The sequence below is a fragment of the Dendrobates tinctorius genome, unplaced genomic scaffold, assembly GCF_039654945.1.
Source record: "Dendrobates tinctorius isolate UK_male_01 unplaced genomic scaffold, ASM3965494v1 ptg000175l, whole genome shotgun sequence".
In the NCBI taxonomy this organism is placed as follows: domain Eukaryota; kingdom Metazoa; phylum Chordata; class Amphibia; order Anura; family Dendrobatidae; genus Dendrobates; species Dendrobates tinctorius.
The window spans coordinates 10,554,929-10,577,768 of NW_027361842.1; the positions used below are offsets into that span (position 1 = coordinate 10,554,929).

General features: G+C 42.6%; 1 protein-coding gene across 30 annotated transcripts in view; it reads left to right on the forward strand.

The window, feature by feature from the left end:
- The window catches only part of GPHN (gephyrin), a 663,734-nt gene that overhangs the window by 282,922 nt on the left and 357,972 nt on the right, over positions 1–22,840 (forward strand). For 20 of the 30 annotated variants that reach the window (XM_073551368.1, XM_073551372.1, XM_073551370.1 and 17 more), the window contains exons 7-9: positions 1,137–1,409; positions 16,139–16,234; positions 21,817–21,906. In XM_073551368.1, the coding sequence (XP_073407469.1) occupies positions 1,137–1,409; positions 16,139–16,234; positions 21,817–21,906 (459 nt within the window). The remainder of the gene's footprint in view (positions 1–1,136; positions 1,410–16,138; positions 16,235–21,816; positions 21,907–22,840) is intronic. The other 10 variants (XM_073551388.1, XM_073551395.1, XM_073551391.1 and 7 more) reach the window with 2 other exon arrangements.

The window sequence follows — 22,840 nt, forward strand, 5'->3', positions numbered from 1 at the left end:
CCCACAGGTGAAACACGGTGATGCCCAGCATCAGAGGCATGTGTCAAAGGAGCGGGACCATATGAGGATATAGCCCTCCTATCACCGTCACCACCAGTCGAGGGAGTCCGGCGCCTCCCAGTGGCCAAGGCCGAAGCACCAGCCCCCGAGTCCAACGGCGACGTGACAGGAGTCCGGCGTCTCCCAGCGGCCGAGGCCGGAGTACCAGCCACCGAGTCCAACGGCGACGTGACAGTCTTCAATGAGAAATTGCTGCCAAAAATCAACACCTTCAACAAGGCCAAGTGACTCAACTATGTACAAAAACAAGGAACTGAGGCGCAGGAAAATAACCATGAGTGTTCTGGACTTATTTGGCTGTAATAGAAGGCATCTTGTTCCTAAGGGGTTGGAAAGCGGTGCAAAAATGAGTGTCTGCAGGCAACAATGAAGCATAGTGGGGGGGTCCTTGTAAGTTTGGGACTGCATTTCTGGAAATGGCATTTTGGCCAGAATAATGGTGTTCTCCATGCTTAGAAATACCGACTGATACTTTATCATGCAATGTCATTAAGGACTCTCCTCAGCGTAAAGAAGAACAAGGAGTCCTAGAAGTGATGATATGGACCCCACAGAGCTCTGATCTCAACATCATCAAGTCTCTCTGGGGACACATGAAGAGACAGAAGGATCTACAGAAACTTTATACGCAGGAGATCTGGGGTCAGTTCTCCAAGGTGTTTGGAATAACCTCCTGCCAAATTCCTACACAAGCTGTGTGCAAGTGTAGCTAGGAGAATTGATGGTCTCTCCAAATATTCATCTGATTTAGATTTCTCTTATGTCCATTCTCTTTGTGTTTCGTTAATTGGTAAAAATATGCAATCAAGATCGTGTACACAATGGAGCTGTTTTACTATTCTGTCTCAATTTGCAATAATAAATAAAAAGTAAACCATGAAATAAAAATGGTAAAAGCAACAATATAAAAAATGAATAAAAGAGTTGTGGTTTCTTGTCCTAATAACGTCACTGGGTCCTGGCAGTCAGAGCGATCAGAATTCGAACACCGATGTAAGTGACAGGCTTTAGTAGACGTGTGTTTGTTCTGGAGCAGCAGCGTGTAACTTACTTTCTGGCTCTGTGTTTTCTTCCAGGAATGCTTTCAGTTTATACTGCCAGCCCTACCTCATGCTATAGACCTACTGAGGGACGCCATTGTCAAAGTAAAAGAAGTTCATGATGAGCTGGAAGATTTGCCCTCTCCGCCACCTCCACTCTCTCCTCCGCCAACCACAAGTCCTCACAAGCAGACAGAAGACAAAGGAGTGCAATGTGAGGAAGAGGAGGAAGAGAAGAAGGATAGCGGTGTTGCATCCACAGAAGATAGTTCATCTTCACACATAACACCAGCAACAATTGCAGCAAAGGTGAGTTGTCATGTGGAAGACTATTCTCATTTCCCACTTGCTTTATATTCCCCAATCTCGAATCCCTATCAGTATGTCTTTGGAATGTGGGAGGAAACTGGAGAACCTGGAAGGAAACCCACGCAAACATGGGGAGAACATCTCCCAAAATTATTGTTTGAGAACATGTCACCAGATTTATTTTTATTTTAACGGAGTACCTCCTGCAGTTGGTACTGATTCAGAAACCAGCTTTCTTTTTATTCAGTGACCCCACCGTTCCATAGTTATGCTCCCCAGTAATAACGGTGAAAATTTCCCCTTTAACTAACTGGAGGTGTAACACAGAAGTACTCTGTGAGCGCAGCCAGGATTTGATTGGTCAGCACCAGTGGACAAAAATGAAATTGGCCACAGAGAAGTTCTGTGGTACACGCCCAGTTGGCTGATGGGAAAATTTGAACCATTATTACTGGGGTGAGGGGCATAACTTTGGAAGAGAAGGGCACAGAAGTAAAAGAAAAATGGGTTCAGAATCAGTGGAGCAGCGGCAATTCGAGGAGACACTCTGCTTAAATAAAGAAATATCCTCTTTAAAATGTGCCATGTCGTATCAGCTGGTTTGAGAGTCTTGTTGCTTTTACATTATTCTTCATTCTGGGTTGTTTTTTTTTTTTTTTGCTGACCTGTTTATTTGGATTTCTCTGTCCAGAGGAGAAATTTTCTGTCTTAGGCTAAGTTCACACTGGATGTTTTTGCTGCATTTTTATGCTAATTTTAAGCTGCTTTTTTACTGTACCTGCAAAGCCTATGAGATTTCAGAAATCTCATGCACACACATTTTTTTTTGTGATCAGTATTTTGTGCTTTGCGTGTTTTTTTCGACATAGAGCATGTCACTTCTTTCAGCGTTTTCACCCATTGACTTGAATGGTTGGTGGAAAAAGCACAAAAATGCAGATATCAGGTTTTGCTGCGTTTTTTGTGCCAAAACCTGATTCTATGGAATAGGCCTTTTTTTTCTTCAACACTAAACCTTATTAGCTTGAACAAGAGACAAATCTAGCATGCCAAAACCGCCGCAATAAAGACACAAAAACACCATAAGAAAAAACAAGGAAAACATGCTGAAAACGCTGAAAAAAAACACCTAGTGTGAACTTGCCCTTTGACTGGTGTAAAGAAAGACAAAAAAGACCCTTGCTCTGTAAAAAAGAAGTAGCTGCATTCCTTTTGTCCCTGTGTATCCATTTTATATTTTGCGGAGCTATAATTCCACATCAGTAGATGTCTCTTCAAGTCGTAGATAACGTTTTGGCAACCAGACGGAAACACAGAGACCTTCGTTTCGGCCAGGTCTAGTTTGTTTCCACCTGGTTCGGAGCATGTATATTTTATTATTATTTTTTTTTAAATTCTATAATTTTTGCAAGTGATTTTATGATCTTAAGATGCCCATCCGCAATTGGTTCATGATGGGATTTCTTGGCTGCAGGTGACTTTCCTTCTCACATGATTTGGTCAGTGTAGCCATGACATCATATGAACAAGTAGACTACAGCAGAGAGGAAAATGGATGAATAGAGAAGGTCATTTATGGAATTCACTAAAGATGCTGTCGTCAAGCTAGTGCTCAAAGAAATTTTTTACTAGGGGCTTCCTGGGAAGGTGTCATTTTGGTCTACAAACTTTTCTCAACTCAAGATCTTTTTTGGCTTGAAGGAGGATTCATTGACGTCGCTTGACCTTGGCTAGCCACAGACCTCCTCTTTTTTCTGTCTGATACCACCACTTCCATTTAAGCAGAGGTTCACCATCTCATGCCCTTGAACCCATAAACCTATTAACAAGACCAAATCTATTGCATGCGACAAGCGCCACCCTTGCCCATGAGCTATGCCTGGTACTGCAGCCCTGTTGACTTTAATAATTGTGGATCTTTGTTTTTTTGACAAAGCAGGAAAGTTACTGTAGGTACTCTTGCAGGTTGTCCATTTCCTACAGGGGATTTCTAAATTAGGGGGTCTTTCCTTCAGAATCCATAAGTCCTGGGCAGAATGGAGAAAAGTTGCAAAGAGCGTCTCTTGCACTGTCTTTCCTGCATTGCAAAGACAACTTCCTCACCTTGATTTGAATGGACACCGTGTAATGCTTCATTCTTCCAGTGGGGGCACTGTAGGGGAATTGAGCACTTTCTCCAAGATTTACCAAGAAATCACAGCTGATTGCTGAAGGTTGCAGCAAGGGGGCACTTTGTTAGGAGTATGTTGTCAGAAAAGCATTCTAACAAGTAGGAATTATCCATGGAGGAGAGCCCCTTTCTGTGTCTGGCATGAACACGAATATTGCTCTACTAGTTTAGAACATTAAATGTGCTGTCCACTACCGGACAACCCCAGCTTCATCAATTCATGACCCTAATTAAAGAAACACAAAAAGTCCCTGAAGGCAACCTTTCACATTGTCAATGGTCTGAGTTGTGGACAGCATGTTTTAGAGAAGTGGAAGCTAAGCAGAATGATATATGGCTTTGTGGAAAAGTATTCAGTATAACTTGTATCTTATTCACTTAAAACCTCCGGAGTTTGTATATATGCAAGTCCAGTGGGCGGTCCGATCCATGACTGACAGATTTCTGTATGCATAATTATACAGGGAAGACTGTCAGTCACTGGATAGGACCGCCCACTGGACTCATGCATAAAACACCATGGATTTCAAAGAATAAAGTCTTTTCCCTCCAAAATGTGTCTCAATCTGATCAGCTCCTCCTGTTCTATCTGTTCTATAACATCAATTTTCAATATGACCGATTTTTTTTTTTCTTTTAAATTAGAATAATTGGACTTATTTTATCTTTCCCATAGAGCCACGTTGTTAAGATTTCAATCTTTCCGCTTTCTGGACTGCCATGATGAGAGGAGTATTAACGCCGATATCTTCCTCACACGGAGTGGGTATAATCTGAAAGATTATAATTCCGCTATAATCGCACAGTTATATAATGGACGGCCTGGCTGGCCAGGATATAGTGTATTTCTCAATAGCTCAGTAGGAGCCATTGCCAATTCTGTTCTCTGGATCCTCACATTGTCTGATGAGGACAGGATCAGTTTCCACCAAATCCACAAAACGCTATGTAGGTCAACAATATGCAAATGTTCATCCACTTGATAAATGCTTGCACTGATAAAACGTCGTGGAGCTGAATTTATAATTATCTATTAGGTTAAACTTAGTTACCCATCTCAAAAACGGACTGAAACATGCCGGTTAAGCAACTAGAATGTTCCGCCTTATTTTTAAGCTTGCATTAACATTAAAGGGGCATTGTAAAATTCAACAATGTCTGATTAGTTGTAGTTCCTAGCCCTGGGACTTTGATTTATCTCACAAATAGAAGTCCCCAGCTGGATAAGACTGTTCAGATACAATATCACCTCTCTGTTGGATATCCGCCTATTTGTCTCAGAGACCGGACTCTACACTGGAATTGCATGAAGGTCAGGAATCCCCATTCTGGAGATAGGTGTTGGTCGGGCATCTATCAGACATGTATGGGTTATCATGTGGATTAGGATGCTACTTTAAAAAGATTTTTGAATATTTTTAAACAATTATTGGGCCTTTAATGTGTAGACAAATATACTTTGGAATGGTTGATGTCCCCCATCTTCCCCTGTTTGTAGGTTTTGTGTATTTTCTACATTACACCCTCAGTAGGTCATGGAACAGAATCAATGTTGGAATAATAATTGACATTGTTTTCTGGTTTCGGAAAACTCTTGTTGAGCTGCTTAACTCAGTGATTAGCTGCAGCTCTATCAACATGACTTAAGTGCTATGGAACCTGGCACTCAACTTGGTAGTAATATATAGGTGAATTTATTCCCTGTAAGGATAACATATAATATAACGTATAAAAAAGGAGGGAAGTTATAAAAGAAAAAATAATAAAAAAGTATATACACCAAGAATGACATACCGTACTAATAATTGTGGCAGGATATGCAAAAAAAGGCTTGATATTCTCACAGTGAGAGCCTATGAGGTAACAGAAGAAAGTGCTTGTAATAAGATGGTAATAGGATAGTGTGCACTAGGGTGACCGCAAAAAAATCGATGTCGGAATTTTGTCCGTCTGGACCCCACAAAACGATTCTCCTTTCCAGATATTGAGATAGCCAAAATTTGAGCTCGATGAAACGACGTTAACCCGTGCCGCTCGTCGCTCAAAGTTTGAAAAAATCCAAATTGAGGTATTTTAAGATTTAGGTATTTTGCATAGTCTGTTAGACTATAAAGAATGTGACATCAACATTGCAGAAATAGCCCTGACCAAATTTTCGAACCATTTTTGGTATTTGAATGCAGAGTTGGTGGGATTATCGTTTTTTGATCCCACCATTACAGACAATGAAAAGTTGTTAATGGCTAATAAATTGCTCAGTAGCACAGATGAACCATCAGAGCACGCTAGGGTTGTAAATCCAAAAGTTAGGAAAGAAAAATTAAAAGAGGTAGGAAGTAACCTACTTTAACGACCTTCTGACAAAAGATGAAGAACAAAAGCAATATGTCCTGCAAGTTGTAAGCAAATGCCGAGCATTATATTCTGACGTTTCATAAACTACTTTAACAAAAGCTCTAGAATAGATTAGATAACTATGTAAAATTATCAACTCATGTAGGTTAGCGTGCTCTGATGGTTCATCTGTGCTACTGAGCAATTTATTAGCCATTAACAACTTTTCATTGTCTGTAATGGTGGGATCAAAAAACGATAATCCCACCAACTCTGCATTCAAATACCGCAAATGGTTCGAAAATTTGGTCAGGGCTATTTCTGCAATGTTGTTGTCACATTCTTTATAGTCTAACAGACTATGCAAAATACCTAAATCTTAAAATACCTCAATTTGGATTTTTTCAAACTTTGAGCGATGAGCGGCACGGGTTAACGTCGTTTGATCGAGCTCAAATTTTGGCTCTCTCAGGCTGGTTTCACATTAGCGCTTTTTAAGCGCACGCACGGCCGGGGGTAGCTCCGCCCCCGAGCCGGCTCTCTGCCCGGCGTGCCCGCCCCTTGCTTGTAGCGCCGCCTCCTAGCGCACAGCGGCGCCTGCGATCGGCGCACCCTATCTTTAGCATAGGGTGCGCAGATCGTGCGGAGGCCGTGCGCTAGTTGCGCTTTGACCTGCGCTGCACACTTTTGACGGTGCGCCGTGCGCGCCAAAATCCGAAAAGTTTGATTTTGGCGCGCACGGCGCACCGTCAAAAGTGCGCAGCGCAGGTCAAAGCGCAACTAGCGCACGGCCTGCGCACGATCTGCGCACCCTATGCTAAAGATAGGGTGCGCCGATCGCAGGCGCCGCTGTGCGCTAGGAGGCGGCGCTACAAGCAAGGGGCGGGCACGCCGGGCAGAGAGCCGGCTCGGGGGCGGAGCTACTCCCGGCCGTGCGTGCGCTTAAAAAGCGCTAATGTGAAACCAGCCTCAATATCTGGAAAGGGGAATCGTTTTGTGGGGTCCAGACGAACAAGATTCTGACATTTTTTCCCCCCATATGAGATCCGGTCACCCTAGTGTGCACACTAACTTTTTGTATATTCATAATACTTACCTTGACTGTACCTTGATTAATTCTTCTATGTGAGCGTACATGTTATGTATCACAATGGCATAAATATGAATTTTGGTGTATATACTTTTTTTATTATTTTTTTTTATTTATACGTTATATTATATGTTATCCTTACAGCAACTGATGAAGGTCTTGTAAATTGACCGAGATGTTTTGTCGTGCTATACTGTACCACTGTCTGGGAATAAATTCACCTATATATTACTACAAAGTTGAGTGCCAGGTTCTTTGTTTAATATTGTCACGGTTTGGGAACCTACCTAGGCACCACTCTCTAGCTGTGAACACGTTTTTCGCTATAATAAATGCTATGGAATCCTGTCTCTAAATGATGTACGATATGGCAGCCTGTCTATGGCCACGTGTCTCTTGGTGTTGCATGACATCACCTGTCTCTAGGTGTTGTATAACGTGGCCACCTGTCTCTAGGTGATGAATAACGTGGCCGCCTGTCACTTGGTGACGTATAACATGGCTGACTGTCTCTAGGTGATGTATAACATGGCCACCTTTCTCTAGGTTATGTTTAACATGGTTTCCTAGGTCTAGGTGATTTATAATATGGGTGCCTGTCTCTAGGTGATGTATAACATGGTTGCCTGTGTCTTGGTGGTTTATAATGTGGCCGCTTGTCTCTAGGTGTTGTATAGCATGGCCTTCTGTCTGTAGATGACCTATAACATGGCCACCTGCCTCTAGATGATGTATAACATGACCGCCTGTCTATACCATCATGGCCAAAAGTTTTGAGAATGACACAAATATTAATTTTTACAAAGTCTACTGCTTCATTTTTTCTAATGGCAATTTGCATATACTCCAGAATGTTATAAAGAGTGATCAGCTTAACAGCAATTACTTGCAAAGTCAATATTTGCCTAGAAAATGAACTTTATCCCCCAAAACACATTTCAACATCATTGCAGCCCTGCCTTAAAAGGACCAGCTAACATCGTTTCAGTGATTGCTCCATTAACACAGGTGTGGATGTTGATGAGGACAGGGCTGGAGATCAATCTGTCATGATTAAGTAAGAATGACACCACTGGACACTTTAAAAGGAGGCTGGTGCTTAGCATCATTGTTTCTCTTCTGTTAACCATGGTTATCTCTAAAGAAACACGTGCAGTCATCATTGCACTGCACAAAAATGGCCTAACAGGGAAGAGTATCGCAGCTAGAAAGATTGCACCTCAGTCAACAATCTATCGCATCATCAAGAACTTCAAGGAGAGAGGTTCCCTTGTTGCCAAAAAGGCTCCAGGGCGCCCAAGAAAGACCAGCAAGCGCCAGGACCGTCTCTTAAAAGTGTTTCAGCTGCGGGATCGGGCTACCAGCAGTGCAGAGCTTGCTCAGGAATGGCAGCAGGCAGGTGTGAGTGCATCTGCTCGCACTGTGAGGCGGAGACTCTTGAAGCAAGGCCTGGTCTCAAGGAGGGCAGCAAAGAAGCCACTTCTCTCCAGAAAAAACATCATGGACAGACTGATATTCTGCAAGAGGTACAGGGAGTGGACTGCTGAGGACTGGGGTAAAGTCATTTTCTCTGATGAATCCCCTTTTCGATTGTTTGGGACATCTGGAAAACGGCTTATTCGGAGAAGACCAGGTGAGCGCTACCACCAGTCTTGTCTCATGCCAACTGTCAAGCATCCTGAAACCACTCGTGTGGGGTTGCTTCTCAGCCAAGGAAATGGGCTCTCTCTCAGTCTTGCCTAAAAACACAGCCATGAATAAAGAATGGTACCAGAATGTCCTCCGAGAGCAACTTCTCCCAACAGTCCAAGAGCAGTTTGGCGATCAACAATGCCTTTTTCAACGTGATGGAGCACCTTGCCATAAAGCAAAGATGATAACTAAATGGCTCAGGGAACAAAACATAGAGATTTTGGGACCATGGCCTGGAAACTCCCCAGATCTTAATCCCATTGAGAACTTGTGGTCAATCATCAAGAGACGGTTGGACAAACAAAAACCTTCAAATTCAGACAAAATAAAAGCATTGATTTTGCAAGAATGGACTGCTATCAGTCAGGATTTGATCCAGAAGTTGATTGAGAGCATGCCAGGGAGAATTGCAGAGGTCCTGAAGAAGAAGGGTCAACACTGCAAATATTGACTTGCTGCATTAACTCATTATAACTGTCAATATAACCTTTTGTTACTCATAATATTGTTGCAATTTTATTTCTGTATGTGATAAAAACATCTGACAAACACACATAAAAACCAGAGGGCAGCAGATCATGTGAAAATATAATATTTGTGTCATTCTCAAAACTTTTGGCCATGACTGTAGGTGATCTATAACATGGCCACCTGGCTCTAGTTGATGTATAACATGACCTCCTATCTCTCTACGATATATGAAATGGCGAGTTGTCTCTAGTCGGTGTGTAACATGGCCTCCTGTGTCTATATAATATATAGCATGGCCTCCTGTCTCTTGGTGGTGTATAAAGATGCCTCTTGTGTCTAGTTGTTGTATAGTATGGTCGTCTATCTCTAGTTGATGCATAATGTGGCATCCTGTCTCTCGGTGATATATAATGTGACCTCCTGTCTCTTGGTGATGTATAAAATGTCCGTGTGTCTCTCCGTGATTTATAACAATGTCATCTGTCTCGGTGATGTTTATAATGTGACCATCTTTCTTTATGTGATGCACAGTTTATAACATGGCCTCCTGCCTCTAGGACTAGGTGATGTATAATATGGCTACCTGTCTCTACATGATGTATAACATGGCCACCTGTATCTAGGTGTTGTTTAACATAGCATCTTGTCTCTAGGTAATGTATCACATTGCCATGTGTTTGTAGGTGATGTACAATGTGGTTGTGTGTCTCTAGGTGATGTATAACATGGCCTCTTGTCTCTAGGTGATGTATAACATGGCCGCCTGTCTCTCGGGGATGTACAGCATGGCTGGCTGTCTCTAGATGATGTATAACATGGCCGCCTGCCTCTAGGTGATGTATAATATGGCCACCTGCCTCTAGGTGATATATAACATGGGCACCTTCCTCTAGGTGATGTATAACATGGCTGCCTAGCTCTAGGTGATGTATAACATGACCTCCTATCGGTGATATATAACATGGCAACTTGTCCCTAGTTGTTGTCTAACATGCCCTCCTATGTCTATATAATATCTACATAACATGTCCGCCTGTCTCCAGATGATGCATAACATGTCGGCCTATCTCTAGGTGATGTGTAACATAGTCGCCTGCCTCTGGATGATGCATAACATGTCCGCCTGTTTCTAGATGATGTATAACATGGCCGCCTGTCTCTAGGTGATCTTTAACATGGCCGCCTGTCTCTAGGTGATCTTTAACATGGCCGCCTGCCCCTAGGTGATCTTTAACATGGCCGCCTGCCCCTAGGTGATGTTTAACAAGGCTGCCTGTCTCTAGGTGATGTTTAACAAGGCTGCCTGTCTCTAGGTGATATATACCATGGCTCCTGCCTCTAGGAAATGTATAACATGGCTGCCTTCTCTAGGTAATATATAGAATGGCCTCCTGTCGCTTGGTATATCATGATGCCTCTTCTGTCTTTGGAGTGTATAATATGGTTGTGTATCTCTAGGTGATGTATAATGTAGCATCCTGTCTCTGGGTGATGTATAATGTGGTCTTGTTTCTTCTAGATGATGTATAAAATGGCCACCTGTCTCTAGGTAATGTTTAACATGGCCGCCTGTCTCTAGGTGATCTATAACATGGCCTCCTCGCTAAGTTGATGGATAACATGACCTCCTATCTCTCAGTGATATATAACATGGCAACTTGTCTCTAGGTAGTGTATAACATGGCCTCCTGTGTCTAGCTAATATATAGCATGGCCTCATGTCTCTTGGTGGTCTATCATGATGCTTCTTGTGTCTTTGGAGTGTATAATATGATTGTCTATCTCTAGGGGATGTATAATATGGCTTCCTGTCTCTAGGTGATGTATAATGTGGCTGTGTGTCTCTAGGTGATGTATAATATGGCTTCCTGTCTCTAGGTAATGTATAACATGGCCGAATGTCTCGGTGACTTAGAACATGGACGCCTGTCTCTTGGTGATCTATAACATGGCCTTGTGTCTCTAGGTAATGTTGAGCGTGGACGTCTTTCTCTAGGTGATGTATAAAGTGGCCATGTGTCTTTGGGTGATGTATAACATGGCCTTGTGTCTCTAGGTAATGTATAACATGGTTGTCTTTCTCTAGGTGATCTAATGTGGCTATCTGTCATTAGATGATTTGTAAAGTGGCTGCCTGTCTCATTGATATGTGACCTCAGGAGACAGGAGGTCACGTCATACATCACCTAGAGACAGGAGGTCACGTTATACAATACCGAGACAGGAGGCCACGTCATAGATCACCTAGAGACAGGAGGCCATGTCATACATATATCACTAAGTGATATATGTATGACATGACCTCCTGTCTCTAGGTGATGTATAACATGACCTCCTGCTTTAAGTGATATATGTATGACATGGCCTCCTGTCTCTAGGTGATGTATGACGTGGCCTCCTGTCTCGGTATTGTATAACGTGACCTCCTGTCTCTAGGTGATGTATGACGTGACCTCCTGTCTCTAGGTGATGTTATGACGTGACCTCCTGTCTCTAGGTGATGTATAACATGACCTCCTGTCTTTAAGTGATATATGTATGACATGGCCTCCTGTCTCTAGGTGATGTATGACGTGGCCTCCTGTCTCGGTATTGTATAACGTGACCTCCTGTCTCTAGGTGATGTGTGACGTGACCTCCTGTCTCTAGGTGATGTATGACGTGACCTCCTGTCTCTAGGTGATGTATGACGTGACCTCCTGTGTCTAGGTGATGTATGACGTGACCTCCTGTGTCTAGGTGATGTATGACGTGACCTCCTGTGTCTAGGTGATGTATGACGTGACCTCCTGTCTCTAGGTGATGTATAACGTGACCTCCTGTCTCTAGGTGATGTATGACGTGACCTCCTGTCTCTAGGTGATGTATGACGTGACCTCCTGTCTCTAGGTGATGTATGGCATGACCTCCTGTCTCTAGGTGATGTATAACGTGACCTCCTGTCTCTAGGTCATGTATGAAGTGACCTCCTGTCTCTAGGTGATGTATGACGTGACCTCCTGTCTCTAGGTGATGTATGACGTGACCCGTGACCTCCTGTCTCTAGGTGATGTATGACGTGACCTCCTGTCTCTAGGTGATGTATAACGTGACCTCCTGTCTCTAGGTGATGTATGACGTGACCTCCTGTCTCTAGGTGATGTATGACGTGACCTCCTGTCTCTAGGTGATGTATGATGTGACCCGTGACCTCCTGTCTCTAGGTGATGTATGACGTGACCTCCTGTCTCTAGGTGATGTATGACGTGACCTCCTGTCTCTAGGTGATGTATGAAGTGACCTCCTGTCTCTAGGTGATGTTATGACTTGACCTCCTGTCTCTAGGTGATGTATGACGTGACCTGTCTCTAGGTGATGTATGACGTGACCTCCTGTCTCTAGGTGATGTATGACGTGGCCGCCTGCCTCTAGGTGATGTATGACGTGACCTCCTGTCTCTAGGTGATGTATGACGTGGCCGCCTGTCTCGGTATTGTATAACGTGGCTGCCTTTCATGAATTGAATCATACAAAACATTCACAGATAACACAAGGAGGAAAACTTAAGGAAAAATGCAGGAAAACAGCAAAAAGGACTGCAGGCAGATCAATGATAGATGTGACCACCAGGTGGCACTGCTGAGCTTGTCCAGCAGATGTATTGCTGTGGGACCGCTGTAGCTGCACAAGGGGATTCTCAGCATTTTCCTGCTCATGTGTCCAATCCATTATTTTTTTTTTTTTTGAGAATTTTAAGGAGCAGAATTAGAATCATATAATATCCTCATGTAACCAACAGCAATGACAGCAAGTGTCCTAGATATTGCAGATGGACCCTTATTATGAGAGAAGTAACAATATCCACAGGTATCCTCTCTAAAATTAACAAATGGAAACCAGGAGAGACCTAAACAAATCAAAGGGGTGCTGCGCAGCTCTGCGGAGGATGCCATTTCCTTTGATCTATTCTGTTGCTTCAAAATGGAACAATTGGAAAGAGCAACCGGACACCAGGTCAGAAGTGGCTAGTGTTTGCTATTACTTTATTCCTTCTTCTCCCCTAGTATCTATGGTATGGTGGATTTACTATGTGGGCCTTTTTATGTGTTGCTAATTTTTATGCTCTTTACATTGGGAGTGGCTAACAGGATAATAATGCAGATCAGCCTAAAGACACGCCCCTGAGGAGCTGCAGCCAACATGTGCTTAGTAAAGAGCAGTTTTAAAAAGAACATGTCTCTGGAACCAAATTGTGAATTTAAAAAAAGGAAAAAGAAAGGCAAAATTCATCGAAGCAGCACTGGTCACTTTTGACCTGGTGACAGGTCCTCTTTAACCCCTACCAACACTGGACGTACTGGTATGTCCAATGTTGGCTCCCTGATTTCGATATGAGCTTAGGAGCTGAGCCTTCATCATTCAGACAGACACTGGCTATGTTATTCTGCTAGCATCTACCTCTTAACAGCAATGAATGAGCTATTAACTACTTAATTGCCGCTGTTAACCACTTAGTTGCCACTGTTTCTATGACAGCAGCACTTACAACGTGCAGTCCAAGGGGGCTTGTAGTTTTGATTGGCCGCATTGTGAGGTTGCGATGGCAGTCTGTCATCTCCTGAAGACCTCTGTGCCTGTCATCATTATGCTCAGTTTAAGCCTGTGGTTAAAGTTCAGAACTCACCGTGATTTTTGTTGCTATTTAATACAATGCTGTAAATGGTGTAAGCCCAAGTGGAATAAAAAGTGTAAAAAAGTATAAAAATAAATAAAACAAAGCTGTAAATCATTCACTTTTTCCCCATTAAAAATAATATTCACATGACCTGTGACAAAATTGTAAATTATAAGTCATCATCCATAGTTTAAAAAAACCTATCCATCATATTATGCTGACAATTCCTGTTTGATACAGATCACTTCTCATTAATCATCTCTTTATCATCAGGATTAGAAAGAAAGGTAACTCGTCCATATACAATAGGTAGCACAGGTTGCACCAATCACAATAGGTGATGGTCACAGGTCACCTCCTCCACCTCCCTGCACAATGGCGTATGTATATGTCAGAAAGCATGCCTAAAAACCCAAAAAGTAAATTAGTAATTTCAAGACTATTGTATCATTATCTACACTCCATTTAGCTGCTGTAAAACCTTACATAGCAAAAATGTAATGCCCAGAATTGTGACATTTAAAGAAGACGTCAGCAACATTTGTTGTTTTTTTTACATGGTGTAACTGCCACTGTTCTCCTGAATCTGATGTGGTCTTTCTTTTGTTTCTGCGCCTGTCCTTTCCTGAGATATGAAGCACTCTTCCCTGCATGTAAGTCAACTCATTTTAGCCAAATGGGCATGGTCCTCAAGAAGACAGATTTACATATAAGAAAGGGGAGGCCATATCTCAAGAGCGGAGAGGCGCAGGACCAAAAAATGATACCAGATTCGGGGGAATGGTGGCGCTTAAACCAGGTAAAAAAAATATCATATTTATGCTAATTGACAGATCCCCTTTAAGCCCCTTCCAGCCCTTTAATGTTCCTAAACTGTGAGAACATCTCTAAATGCTGTACTCTTAACAGAAAAGTGAAGTTGGCTCCTGTGGTCACATACAGAAAATAGACATTTAATAATCTGCCATGAGGAAATAAAATCAGTTTATAGAAAAATACATAGGTATCAATATCTGGTCTTAGTAGTAAAAAGATGGACTAGTAAAAAAAAAATCTAGGTTGCACATTCCCTTTAAGGCTATGTGCACAGCACTTTGAGACTCCTGAAGCATTCTGTGCAGCCTTTTCAGTGGACGGTGCCTTGTCTAGAGAGGTTTCCTTCAGGATCTTTTTCATAGAAGTGACATTTTTTTTTTCAACCGTGCACTTTTCAAAACCTCTTTAGTTAATACAATCCCAAAAACCTTCTCAGTGGAACAGCAAAGTGGACTTTCATTAGCAATTTGTTAGGATTCTCCAACAGTTTTGTTAGGAGGCTTTTGAAGAGGATCCACACCAAAAGACTTCTCCAAAAATTCTTCGTCAACATATTTCTAAGGCTTTGTGCACACCGCATCTTTTTTTCTGAGTTTTTGGCGCAATAACTGAGCAGAAACGTAATGTTTTTGAGGCATTTTGAAATTTGGCGAGTTTCCACTACGTTTCTGCTCCAAAAACTCGATGTGCACATAGCCCAAGGGTTGACTCTGAGTAGTTTTGCTTAAGTTTTTGAGCTTCGAGGAGGATTTTGAAGAGTTTTTGCCCCAAAAACTCAACAAAAACAACTCAGTTTGAACAGATTCTTAGGCTGTGTGCGCATGGAGTTTTCTAATGCTTTTAAAGCAGAAACCGCTAAGCTTTCCATGTGAATAGCATAATAGTGCTTGTGCACGCTGAGTCTTTTTGCTGAGTTTTCAGAGCTGAAACTCCCACGTTCTTTTTTAGATTTGGACAATTCCTGCTCAGTTTCTGCTCTAAAAACTCCTTGTAAACTCTGTAGTCACATACCCTAAGGGTTTGTACACACAGATTTTTTTTGCTGACATTTCGGACAGAAACTCCCATGTTTTTTAGATTTGGAACAGATTTTGTAGAATTTCTGCTCCAAAAACCCCTGAAAAATTCTGTGTACTTAGCCAGTTTCTGCTTTGAAAACTCAGCAAAAAGATGGTGTGCGCAGGGCCTCAGACATGGTTGGGTTCTGTTCTCATGATTCTGGTTTTGTGCAGTGCCAGGTTTGATATGGCTGACCTCACCGGCGACTGGAGGACTCCATGCCTTTTTGGAGTATGTCAGGCTTTTATCATGCTGTCTGGAAATGTATCTGAGAAAGATGACACTGCCCTGGTTTTTCTAACCTTTTAGATGGCTCACAAATGAGAAGCTAGCCTTAGAATATGGAGTTTTGGAAAGATTTGTGCCTCTGATGTAGTTTTCTGCATGTATTGCTCTGTCCTTTCTGTGATCACGTACCATATTCATTGTGTGTTGTTCATCAGACTCATCCATCCATCAGACCCTTCCGCCACTCTAAAGTTCACAAGATCCCAGAATACAGTTGTTCCCACCATTCTTCCATCAATGCATCAGAAATGGTAAGAATCTATCTCTACATGTACCTATTGTGTTGTTAAAGGGGTATTCCAGGCCCCGGGGCAAAAGCCCCAACAAGGCCCCTGACCATTATGGCCTTCCTAGCCTTAGGCTAGTTTCACACTTGCTTTTTTTTGCAGCGCGTTTTTCCCGCAAAAAAACGCATTGAAAAAACGCATACATAAGCATACAACTGCTGCGTTTTTTTCCAGCATTTTTATGAGCATGCATGAAAAAAACGCAGCGTTTTTATGCGTTTGTATGCGTTTTTAGCGCGTTTTTACCGCGTTTGCGTTTTTTTCCAACATTTTTAGGTGGCCCCTCACACTACCCAAACCATGACTTTACTAACCCTAACCCTGACCCTAACCCTAACCCTAACCCTGACCCTAACCCTTAACCAAATCATACTTAACCCTAACCTAAACCCTAACTAACCCTAACCCTAACCCTGACCCTAACCCTAACCCTGACCCTAACCCTAACCCTGACCCTAACCCTTAACAAAACCATACTTAACCCTAACCCTAACCCTAACCCTGACCCTAACCCTTAACCAAACCATACTTAACCCTAATCCTGACCCTAACCCTGACCCTAACCCTAACCCTAACCCTGACCCTAACCCTTAACAAAACCATACTTAACCCTAATCCTGACCCTAACCCTGACCCTAATCCTTAACAAAACCATACTTAACCCTAACCCTAACCCTAACCCTGACCCTAACCCTAACCCTAACCCTGACCCTAACCCTTAACAAAACCATACTTAACCCTAATCCTGACCCTAACCCTGACCCTAATCCTTAACAAAACCATACTTAACCCTAATCCTGACCCTAACCCTGACCCTAACCCTAACCCTAACCCTGACCCTAACCCTAACCCTAACCCTGACCCTAACCCTTAACAAAACCATACTTAACCCTAATCCTGACCCTAACCATGACCCTAATCCTTAACAAAACCATACTTAACCCTAACCCTGACCCAAACCCCAACCCTAACCCTGACCCTGACCATAACCCTAACCCTAAACCCCCTTAACTAACCCTAACTCTAACCCAAACCCCTAAATTCCATGGTTTAAAAAAAAAAACGCATATGCAAAAAAACGCATACATGAGCATGCCAGTGCGCACATATGCGCATCCATAGGCTATAATGGCCATTTTTAGCGCAAAACGTGCGCATATGTGCGCATGCGCTTTTTTGCAGGGCCAAAAAATGCAACATGCTGCGTCTGGAAAATCCTAACGCACACCCCAAAAAAACGCAGCGCATGAAAATCGCATACATGCGCTGACCAGTGCGCAGGTATGCGCACCCATGTTAAATATAGGGGAAAAAACGCATGCGCAGGTGTGCGTTTTTTTCCAGCGCTAAAAAACGCAAATGTGAAACCAGCCTTAGTCTTGTTTTGGGACTAATGGGGCCCCCTAGTCTCCCCTGCACCTACTGAACTTGGGCATTCACATCTTCTTCTTGTGGCTATACCAGAAATGGTCCTATCAACCTTGAGCATTGGGCTTTGACGCGTGCCATAGTAAATAGAGTGGTGGTGGGAATTCCCCTACAAATAAAGAAAAGTTCCTACCACCGCTGACAGTGACACCTCAGGGCCACATTCTTGGGTCCCGCATCTGCTATACTTTTATGGCATGCTATAAATATTTGACATTGGAATACCCCTTTAATCTGTATTATGTTATATAGTATTTTGTGTAGAATGGTGCACATACTGATAAAGACTCTGCATACGTCACCCCCATTGATATTGAACCTTAGATGTCACGGCAAAGCTGTATTTGCATGACTCTTATTTTAACTGTTGAGAATACAACTTTAGGGGTCTGTTTGGGATCACATGAAAGGAGCTGCAGCATCTGGCACAAGTTATGACACTATGACTTGAAGGAAAAAATGGAAAAATGCCAACATATTATGTCATAATAATATTCTTAAATGACATTGCGCCAACATATACTGCAACCTATTAGACTTCTGCAGACACATGAGCTAGTCACCAGTCACGTGCCAGCACAGATGTGAAATGCTAGACAATATTGTAGAAGTGAGGGGTTCTATGCAGATAAAAGAACAGATTAAAGAATTCTACAGACTTTCCTTCATAAAACGTGTATCTAGGGCATGCTTCCAACTCTGATTGCCTGGGGTAGCACATTCGAGAAAGCTGGTGCAGCACAAGAGAATTCTTAAAGGCAAGATTGGGAGTTTTGGATTGTGGCGTTTGTAGAGCCTCCCATACACGTTAGAGTAACATTGGCTGATATTGGAGGGATGAATATGGGGCTTCCCGACTGTTCTGCAGATCTCTGGACAGAAGGTTTTCTAACATGTCCAGTTTTGGACTGCTGATTTTGTGAGCGGTAAGGAGTCGGGAGACAAAGCTGGACCACCACAGCTGGCTTAAAGTGTATAGGGGGAGGAGGTCATGGGCTTTAATATTAGATAATTGGTAGAGAGCATGGGTTATGTGGTTGATACAGATGAGTGAATAGATGTAGGGAGGAGCATCTCTGTGGATTCCATAGTGAATGAGCAGCCATGGTGGCGGAGGAGGCATCGGTGTTGCTGCTGGACAGTATTATCAGTCTGGCTGCTGTATTAACGATAGATTGGAGAGCGGAGAGTTTTGCCAGGGAGAACCTAGTAGTAGTTAGTACTGAGTGACAATCATCATCACAAGAATGAACAAACAACAACAGTTTTTGCTTTTCCCAAAATAACAGAAGGGGCGATTGTGGAAATCTTTGAACATGCAGGTGACAGGAGTGTGCGAGTGATTGTGTGTAATCCTGGACAGTGCTTTGTAAGTAAGTACCACAGGCAGATAACTGTGTGAGAAGAGCCGTCCTGACACTGCCGTGGATATTCAGCATTGCACTTTCCATGTCTCATGTATAACAACATTTAAAGGGGTTATCCCCATCATTATAACTTGTTATTTGTCAGATAGAGCTTGTAAATACAAGCAATTTGGTAATGTACTGCTTATTAAAATTGTCATTCTTTCTAGAGATATTCCCACTTTCCTTTTGTTTACAACTTGTTGCTTTGGAGACCGACCACTGTTGCTGGCTAAACGTGCACATTGCTTAAAAACTCTTTTTTATTGTGCTTGTAAGTGCTGCTTTTAGCCTGGCCAAGGTGTTACTGGAGCAGGATGTTACAGTTGTGGCCAAAAGTATTGACACCCCTGCAATTCTGTCAGATAATACTCAGTTTCTTCCTGAAAATGATTGCAAACACAAATTCTTTGGTATTCTTATCTTCATTTAATTTGTCTTAAATGAAAAACACAAAAGAGAATGAAGCAAAAAGCAAAACATTGATCATTTCACACAAAACTCCAAAAATGGGCCAGAGAAAAGTATTGGCACCCTCAGCCTAATACTTGGTTGCACAACCTTTAGCCAAAATAACTGCGACCAACCGCTTCTGGTAACCATCAATGAGTTTCTTACAATGCTCTGCTGGAATTTTAGACCATTCTTCTTTGGCAAACTGCTCCAGGTCCCTGATATTTGAAGGGTGCTTTCTCCATACTGCCATTTTTAGATCTCTCCACAGGTGTTCTATGGGATTCAGGTCTGGACTCATTGCTGGCCACCTTAGAAGTCTCCAGTGCTTTCTCTCAAACCATTTTCTAGTGCTTTTTGAAGTGTGTTTTGGGTCATTGTCCTGCTAGAAGACCATGACATGCCATGACCTCTGAGGGAGACCCAGCTTTCTCACACTGGGCCCTACATTATGCTGCAAAATTTGTTGGTAGTCTTCAGACTTCATAATGCCATGCACACGGTCAAGCAGTCCAGTGCCAGAGGCAGCAAAGCAACCCCAAAACATCAGGGAACCTCCGCCATGTTTGACTGTAGGGATAGTGTTCTTTTCTTTGAATGCCTCTTTTTTCTCCTGTAAACTCTATGTTGATGCCTTTGCCCAAAAAGCTCTATTTTTGTCTCATCTGACCAGAGAACATTCCTCCAAAACGTTTTAGGCTTTTTCAGGTAAGTTTTGGCAAACTCCAACCTGGCTTTTTTATGTCTCGAAGTAAGAAGTGGGGTCTTCCTGGGTCTCCTACCATACAGTCCCTTTTCATTCAGACGTCGACGGATAGTACGGGTTGACATGTTGTACCCTCGGACTGCAGGCCAGCTTGAACTTGTTTGGATGTTAGTCGAGGTTCTTTATCCAACATCCGCCCAATCTTGCGTTGAAATCTCTTGTCAGTTTTTCTTTTCCGTCCACATCTAGGGAGGATAGCCACAGTGCCATGGGCTTTAAACTTCTTGATGACACTGCGCACGATAGACACCGGTACATTCAGGTCTTTGGAGATGGACTTGTAGTCTTGAGATTGCTCATGCTTCCTCACAATGTGGGTTCTCAAGTCCTCAGACAGTTCTTTGGTCTTCTTTCTTTTCTCCATGCTCAATGTGGTACACACAAGGACACAGGACAGAGGTTGAGTCAACTTTAATCCATGTCAACTGGCTGCAAGTGTGATTTAGTTATTGCCAACACCTGTTAGGTGCCACAGGTAAGTTACAGGTGCTGTTAATTACACAAATTAGAGAAGCATCACATGATTTTCGAACAGTGCCAATACTTTTGTCCACCCTCTTTTTTATGTTTGGTGTGGAATTATATCCAATTTGGCTTTAGGACAATTCTTTTTGTGTTTTTTCATTTAAGACAAATTAAATGAAGAGAATAATACCAAAGAATTTGTGTTTGCAATCATTTTCAGGAAGAAACTGAGTATTATCTGACAGAATTGCAGGGGTGTCAATACTTTTGGCCACAACTGTACCTCCTAATCCTGCATAGCTTTAATGCAGTGCTTACAAGTTAGACAGCAGCGGTGGTCGGCCTCCTAGGCAACAATCTATAAACAGCAAACTATAAACAAAAGGAACGGCTGCAAAATTTTGTAAGTATCAAATAAAAAAAAGCTTGTTTTTATGGGCTCTATCCAGCGATATCAGGCTGTTAAGCTGGGAATAACGCATTAATCAAACTAAATGTATCAAATTATTGGACAACATAACAATGCATACGTGTTCTCACTCAGTCATCACATCCTACTGTTCTGCCCCTACGTCTGTAAAGGGGTTGTCTACTTCTACAATACTGATGACCGATCTTTAGGATAGGTCATCACTAACAAATTTGCGGGTTCCGCAGTGATCATCTGTTTTCACTTCCAGCGTCAGTGTACAAACTGTAGTGGCCGCTGTTGGGTACTGTAGAGCATTTGTACAGGAGCTGATCTGCAGCACCTGGAGCAGCCACTACGCAGTGCATGACTCTGTAGAGTTCCCCCACGGCCACTGTTTGCAGCTGGATAGGTGATCAGTATGGTAGGATGGCACACCACTCTCCGACATCGAGGTGGTGCCCTCCTGATTAACAGACAGTTCAGACCAGCAGCATGGTTGCACCCTCCGAACTGTACGCTCACGCATCTCATTCTTTTTTTTTAATGTGAGATTCGCATATATTTCTGTGTTTTTTGATCATGTGCAACCCTCAGTTCATTGTGTCTTATTCATTAGACCCACCCAAGCATTTCTCCTCAAGACAAGGGTCACCGGATTTTTGAACACAGTTGTTCCCATCATGCATCCATCAGTGCCGCAGCAATGGTAAGAATCGCTCCTCATTTAGCTAGTGTTGGCTTCCTTGGGGGCAGTGGTTCCTTGGAGAATTATGTAAAATGTCTATTCTAGAAGTTAGAAATATGTCTCTAGCGCCACCTAAAGGTAAATCTATCAACAGACGAGTGTCTCTGTTTTGTTTGATATTGGTAGCTTATGTTTTAGGATATTTTGATGGGTCAGACTTTGACTTACGAGGTAGCTATAATCATTTTTTTTTTTTTTTTTTAATTCTTTTATTAAACATCAGGACACAAAGAATGTACAACATACACAATGGCTTATGATAACAGGCATTATACATAGCACACATGTTTCCGTCCATTGTAAAATATAATACAAAGAAATTGCATACTCTTATAGATAGACAAGGCAATATGTACATTTCCTTCCAAGCATATGTAAAGGATAATTGCTTATGCATTTTTCCAGCGTGCATATCAATCCAATTTCACAAACTTTGTCATATCATGCAGCAGTAAGATCTAACTAAAATTCCTAAACTACAACTACCACTACATCAACTAGTAACTGCTATTTCCGCAGCCTGGTTTCCTATATCGTATTGTGTCGCATGTGATGTCTCAGCCTTGCAAAGTGAGGTGAGAGGAATTCCACCTCTCCCAGACCTTTTCAAATTTACCCGGGCATCCCCTGTTTTGGTATGACGTGCGCTCATGTGGAACAATCGAATTTACCAACTTGATCCAAAATCTAAGGGAAGGACATGAACCCCCACCTTCCACCGCAATGCCAGCACCTTCCGTGCCATAAACAGCGTCTCGCACAAGAAGACCCCAGTTTAGCGATCCCAAATTTCCTCCTCCCATACCCCAAACAAGCAGACCAATGGCTCTAGAGGGACAGGGGCCTGCACCACAGATGTCAGTAGTGTAGTCACCTCTTTCCAGTAATGTAGGAT